At 51.1% G+C, this 6,902-nt stretch overlaps 1 protein-coding gene across 1 annotated transcript; it reads left to right on the top strand.

The window, feature by feature from the left end:
• Positions 1-5,093: 5,093 nt before the first annotated feature.
• On the top strand, positions 5,094-6,821 carry N7462_008137 (DUF2841 domain-containing protein; the record flags this gene model as incomplete). The annotated part of the gene is made up of 4 exons (XM_057079855.1): positions 5,094-5,292; positions 5,346-5,921; positions 5,992-6,177; positions 6,232-6,821. 4 exons carry the CDS (start codon positions 5,094-5,096, stop codon positions 6,819-6,821), a joined length of 1,551 nt encoding a protein of 516 aa, XP_056932525.1.
• Positions 6,822-6,902: the final 81 nt, after the last annotated feature.

Here is a 6,902-nt window from a genome sequence, read left to right as displayed (position 1 = left end):
ACACTTTTGACCGTTAAGCGACCAGGGTAATGGGACCTCAAGCCAAAGAATGCTGTCCAATCTGCGATCTGCAACCTGAGAAAAGCCAACTCAATGAGGCATGTAACGGCGAGCTTGGCGGGGGGGAGACACACGAGAGAAAAGATACAATATTGTGTGTATATATATCCTTTTTTTATAAAAAAAAAATAGTAAAAATAAACCCAAAAAGAAGCAACGCCCTTGGGACAAGGCTCGACAATTACGGAGTACGTGGATCTCGATTTCGGAGATGGCCCACAGATCTGAACTGGAGGTTATCTGGAACGGGCAACCTGCAGCTCGCTAAAGGAGGCGCAGGCGGAGCGGGAAGTATCACCCTGACGCCACCTACCAGGTTGAGAGGGATCCATTTTTTTTTCCAGTTTCCAGGAAATGCAAGTTGGAGATCCTTGCCTTGGACGAAAAGGGTTGGTGAAGAGGGGCTTTGGGGAGAACCAGGAACTAACTCCATGGGCCCAAAAGAGCCCAATGGCCTAAAGGGGTAATAGTAATCTGGGTCTTGACAGCGGCGTGCATTGTTCAGCCAGCCACAGTGGACCGAAATTAATGGAGGTTGGTTTCCGCTCAGGCACAGATATGCATTTGTTGCCTTGAGCTGGGGTAGATGGGTTGGAGGAGGCAACTGCTTCCATGCAGCAAAGGGCATGTCGCAAGTGACAGAATAGAACAATGAGCATCTTGAAGCCATGCACGCTCTCCTACCTGCACTCTACGCTCTGCACTCTGCACTCTGCACTCCGTACTCCGTACGTCGTACAACAGGGACAGGCGATCCCGGTGCTCGGTACAAATGCATGGACTAATCTATCTATGCGGTGAACAGGGACAAGCACAGGCAATGATATCGGAAATGAGTCTGCCAAGGGAGCTCTCCAGTATAGAAATCTGTCAGCGGGAGTTAGGGGAAGCCCTGAGAATAAGAAGCATAGTTGAGTTTATTTTCTAGAATGAGTCTTGTTCTGGCGGTGCTAGACACGAACCTATGAGAACTAGGAAAAATCTTCTACTATGCTCGATCAAATTCAAATCCCATTCTGAATATATACAAAAGCCAATAAAAGGGAGAAAAAAAAGATAGAAATCAACAGGACCCTTGGCTGATTTCAAGTGGGATACATCCAAACTCAATCGTCAACGCGCCTTATGATGATAAGCTTAGCGGGGGTATGGACATACCCTCTAGGATCCCTCCCCCCTTGTCACACTAGCGAAGTATGCACGAGTTGGCGTCAAGGCGCCCCGACGGGTGACCCCGCCCTGCACTGGAATTTGTCAATGATTCGTGTGCATGACTTGCAGGTCGGAGAATCCAGTTCGATGTTCTCCGTTACGGCACAGCCTCAAGACACCGCATGATTCATACATGAAGATAATCCTACTGTACCGGCCACTCCGAACGGTTCTAGGAGAGAGAGCTACACACCTATAGAGAAGATTCCAGCACCCTGGATCATCTGAGACCGGTTACGTGGAGGGAATGATAGAGAGATAAACAATTCCGATTGAGGCTGACTTTCTTTCCCTGTTGTGGAAACATCTCACCGGTGTTCCATGGCTAGTATTGCAGGAGGGCGCCGGAGGCTATCGAGATTGTGCAATCCATAGTTAATTGACAAAATGGGTGCGCTGAGTTTCTCCGAGGTTTACAAGTCGCATCCACTTAGATTGGTGACAGCGCTTCGGCGGAGTGCCGAGAGTCCGGGATTTGAACCGGACAGCACACTGGTGGGTCAAGTAGATGAGGGCTAGTCATTAGCCCTTACCACTCACTATTCTCGATATTCTCACCACCATATACGGGAAAAAGAAAAGAAGAACGAGAATTGTACTGGAAGAAGGTGCCAGCGTGCCAGAGATCTTCACAAGACCAGATTTCGAGAGAGCGAGCAATCTGGGCCGAGTTGAGGCCGTCCGGCCGAAACAAAAGAGAGGAGTCTAGCCCTCCAGAGGGCTCGGGGTGGCAAAAACCAACAGTTCAATAGTAAACCCCACCAAGGTCAAAAATGTGGCCCTTTCGTGCACCTGTGGAGATAGCGTTGTATCGTTTTTTGACCTTTAGCCTGAGCTTCTGCTCGCGGGGAAGTCATTGATCCGGTATTCATGACAAAGATCATCGCCTTCTCTGGTTTTCGGCGATAAGCGTGTGATCGACAGAGGTCACCTAACTTAGCCACAGAGTGGCGTACGAATCCATTATTCGAAAATTGAAAAAGACAATCAAGAAACTTGGAAAAAAGAAAGAAAAAATGAAAATAAAGGGCACAAGGAAGCAGAAATGATAGTAATAATCACCTACATAGGCGAATCAGAAATGAGGAAAAGAGACATTTTACTATCCCTAGCAGCGATTCCCATGGTTGCGAGACTTGGAGAAAATGCAAGATCTCTATAGGCGGGTCTCATCTGTATTATTCAATTTGGACCTGTGACGAGAATGAATGATAGGTACATCGTGACATCTTAGGATAGATGCATAGATTTGTTACGCATCTCAGAAGGGGGAATTGCCTAACTATCCAGAGAAAACCGAGTCCAACCATTTTTGAGTGCCTCTGTTGAAACCAAGAGTTGATAGATCGTTCTTCTACCAGTTCTGATCGGAAAGTGGAGGTTCCCACGGAGATGTTGAACCTATAGGGTCACCAAGGCAAGGATTTGGAACCGGGATCTGACCCATGCATTCATCTTGGCGAATTGCATGCTTCCCTGTCAAGAACGTCTCCACGGCCCAAATGAAAGAATCATCGTGCAGCTGCAGCGGGTTCAAGATGTAGATATCCTGTGGACAAAAACCGTTAGACAACCCAAGAGGCTTCCGAGAGCCGAATGAGAATTCCAGCGGTGAATTGGTTCTATCCCTCGCCCATCTGCAAGACCCCACGGACGAGAATTGCGCAGCGCTGTATGCTAGCCACGACCCATGGCTTGATCGGCATTTTCTTACACTGGAATCTGTATGACTCGGTAAAGGAAAACACCGCACGGTAATGATGGTTCAAAGATCGCCGATCATATTTGTGCTGAACAATGGTACGCAGCCCAAGCCACCGAAAAGGTTCAAGTGACATCTTTGACAGAATCATGAAATACCAGAGAGCCAAATGAGAACAATAGTGTGCCCCACCGAGACCTTCTCAGGAGCCTCGGCCATGTGGACAGACGGATATCGTACAGAAGGATCTGATCTGCTTGCATTGGGGAGACGCGGGCCCGCAACACAGAACACGGCCCCAACGCCCAAGAGCCGATCTTGCTCGCTTTGCTTCATCTCTGTCTTCCAGTTCGAAACGCCACCCCGGCAATTTCAGAGGCTGCAGCTGCTCGGACCCAGAATGAGCCCCTCTCGATACAGGCGCAGGATCCCTGGCCTGACAGCAACGAGACGAAGTGGTGGTTGTCCTCCCCGGAATCTGACTTGGGTATGGCCAGCTGCTGGACCGACGGTCTGAAGCCCTAAGGGAGACTTCGCTTCCTACATTTGGATCGCCATCGTGGAATCCAGAGCAGAGGGCCAGTATCCGCTCAACTGTGCTTCCCCACTGATGCAGGTCGCCGAAAACAGACTATTCAGAAGATTCGCGGAAATCGGATCGAGTCCAGCCAGGGCACCATCGCGTTCTCCGTACTTCTGTCACGAACGGCTGGCACTGATCTGCATTCCCAACCCCGGTACAACCGGTACAACCGACCACTGTCGTAATCCGCTTAGGCTAGCCATCCACTGCTTCTCGGCGAGCACTTGTGGTTCTTGTTCGTGTAGGGCTTTCGGGCTACCATCTAGTTCGGCCGATAGTTTGGTTGGCGGGCTTCCACTCAGAGCCAGGCCCAATACCTGCCTAGCAGGAGTAGGGAGAATATCCGTGTTTTGAAGTGGATTGGTATTCAAATTTTCTTTTATTTTTTTTTCGATTTTGCTCGCTCACCCTTCTATGAACCCGGTCTCCAGCCTGATAGGGCATGTGCAACATCCATTCATCTTGCGACCAGTCCGGTACTATACCAATCCTGTCCCGATCGCTCAATATATTCAACCCACAGTCTAGGCAGATGGATATTCTTCTCGAGATGCTTATCATCTGAGCTCGGGACGTGCTAGGACGATCCCTAGGTCGCACAACCGCAACACGCGGGTGTGTGGGGAGCACCTGGCCCCCAGGATGACAATGATAATTCTCGACCAGGCAAGGGTAATTTTGGGATACTACCGAGTCTCGGCCTCGGATTTTTGATGAGCATGAATACTACAGACTTTGAGTAGATTCTAGATAGGCTATAGTGTGCTTAGCACTTCCGGAAGCTCTCACTGGGTGTAGTAGCTTGATCGACGGCCAGGAAAATCAGGAAAATACCTCCGGGTAATACCATTGAAAAGACCTCCTGGGGCCTCGGCGCCCCTGTAAGAATCTCCAAAGGTACACACGCCTGTAAGAGAGCCCAAATGGCCTCCTGGGAGTACCGGCTCTAAATGACCGAAGGGGAGGCACCAAAAAGTGCGTGTGCCTTGGCCTTAGCGGCCCAATAATCATCCCCCTCGAGGCCTTTGGGATTTTCCGCTTTTCTTTTTTCGTGCATTTGATTTTTTGACAATTTGATTTTCCTCGCATAGCTTCGTCTCTGCCCTTGATTTCTCCACATCCACCCTGCTACCGACCTGATGATGCGCCACAGGGAGAACGGCTGGTGGCTGAGACGTCTATAAATCTCCGGATCCCAAGTGTCCGCTGGTGGGACCTCGTTAGCCACACTTCCACTCTCACGCCCAGTTAACTCTTCCTCTATTTCACTCCTCGGAGCCACCACAAATGTGGATGGGCGTTCTTTTCTTCATCAGAAATGCTTCCTGGCTGTAGGCCTTCCCTTTCTTCTCTTCCTCTCTACGGCTGGGCTGCTCTTGGCCCAGACAATCTTTCGGCCAAGTGGGATTTCAAACCGTCGTCGATGAGCCTATGTTCCATGGTATTGTCGTTTGATACCCCTCCCAATGCCGTCTTGCTCGGAGGTTGGGGTCTGTACAGAGGTCTAGCTGACATCCGAGATAGGTCCCGCCAACCATGTCAAGGCAGCACCAGCAGGACGAGCTGGCGTATCCGCACTTTGCCCTCATTTATCTCGACCGGGATGGCAACCTGCACCATGAAGCATCCCGCTCCATCGCCAACAGTCGCGAGAGCATCCTGTCTCCCCGAGTCACGGATGCGTTTCTGCGAGCTGTGGCACAGTCGAGTGAGGCTCTCCCCTCACATTCTCAATGTATGTGTCACATACCCCATCCAGCTCAGTACGGTACCATTAATTCCTAGTAGATGAGCACGGAGCCCCAGCGCCTGGAGCAACATCATCACCGCCATCCCAGAGGGCCCCCGGCCGACAGATACCCCTTCGACCACAGCTTAACCGTGTTCCTCATGGTGCAGCAATCCAGGGCATTGAGGGACATCCTCGAGCCCCAGTGGCTCCAAGACCGGCTCTCCAGCCAGCTGTGTGGCCAGCAGCTCAAGCCAGCCAGCAAGAGCAATGGTCTCGCTGGTCGGGACCAAACACACAACCACCGCAGCAACCGCAGCCGCAACCCCGACCAAAGCACCGGAATGAAGAGCTCAGCATGAGAAGCAGCCAGCAAACTCTGATCTCCATCCGAGATCAAGATTTCCTGCGTCGATACTACGAGAAAGTGTTTCAAAACCTGCAGCAGACCAATTGCCGGGTGTTGGCTAAGGCCTACGTCAAGCTGGTCGAGCCTCGTAAGCAGGTCAATTATCCCTACAACGGGCGCAAGATCGTGGCGGGTCAGACCCAACAACTGGACCCCGATGAAACCAAGCCGCCGTGGTGGCCATTGGGAGTTAGCCATCGCGAGCCAGATCATCTCCCCAAGGCCGGTAAGGTGACGCTGGCTTTCCCCCTCTTTACCCTGCATTGAGGCCTGGCTGACCAAATCACCTTCTCAAGAACGTATTAGGCTTCTAGTGCATTTGCTTTGTGCGCTACACGATAGCCATGGAATCACGGCTCGCAGGTTGAAAGAAGCAGATCAGCCAATCCGTCGCCAAATCTCCCCAGTTGAGCGACTGCAGATTCTGGACGAAGTCTACCACGTCAGAGAAGAGGAAGAGAAGTTTCTAGCTGGTGCGACCGGTACGTAAACTTGTCAAAAACCTCTGCCCAGGGGTGGAAACTCATATACTACAGACGGCACTGTCAATGTGCCAATCTCCCGGGCAAATTTACCAGACGCGATCGAAGTTGCTGTTAGCCAAGGCGGGCGAAGTAGCAGGAAAAGCACACCAACAGAAAGGGCTCCCAGTCATGAACCGGAAACCATTGTGGAGACCATTGTCATACGAAGCGGCCCTGCTCACGATTCGAAGACCTCACAGTCCTCTCTGATGCCGGATGACAAGATACCCCCGAGCCTGTCCCCAACGAACCCTCGTCACCCTTCTCGTCCGAGCTCTCATAGTCCAAGCCAGTACATTCACCAAGACCTTCCTATACATCCCAATTATGACCCGACTGCATCATCATCCTCATCAATGTCACAACAAGATCTGAAGCGAAAACGACAGTGCGTGGAAACGGGACCGGCTACCACCGCTAGCCCTGATACGCTCGGGTATTATCCCCCCATGTTCGTGGGTTCTCAGCCTTTCATGCCCGAGTCCTATGACGAGCTTCAGACTTTCCCTCACACAACGATTCCCACGACGGGTCAGCCTGCGACGGACCCCTACGGAGAGCATATGGACACATATGCGTTCCCTTATTATTTTGACAATTGAAGCGTAGCGTATTGCGAATTTCGTTCCTTCTGTTTTCTGCGGCTTTATGATAACGATTTTCCTTGATCTCGTGGCGTTTCA

This window comes from Penicillium macrosclerotiorum (genome assembly GCF_028827735.1).
Source record: "Penicillium macrosclerotiorum strain IBT 26536 chromosome Unknown utg000007l_segment0_segment0, whole genome shotgun sequence".
Taxonomy (NCBI): domain Eukaryota; kingdom Fungi; phylum Ascomycota; class Eurotiomycetes; order Eurotiales; family Aspergillaceae; genus Penicillium; species Penicillium macrosclerotiorum.
The sequence above is the reverse complement of the archived record's forward strand: the minus strand, read 5'-3'. Positions and strand labels throughout refer to the sequence as shown.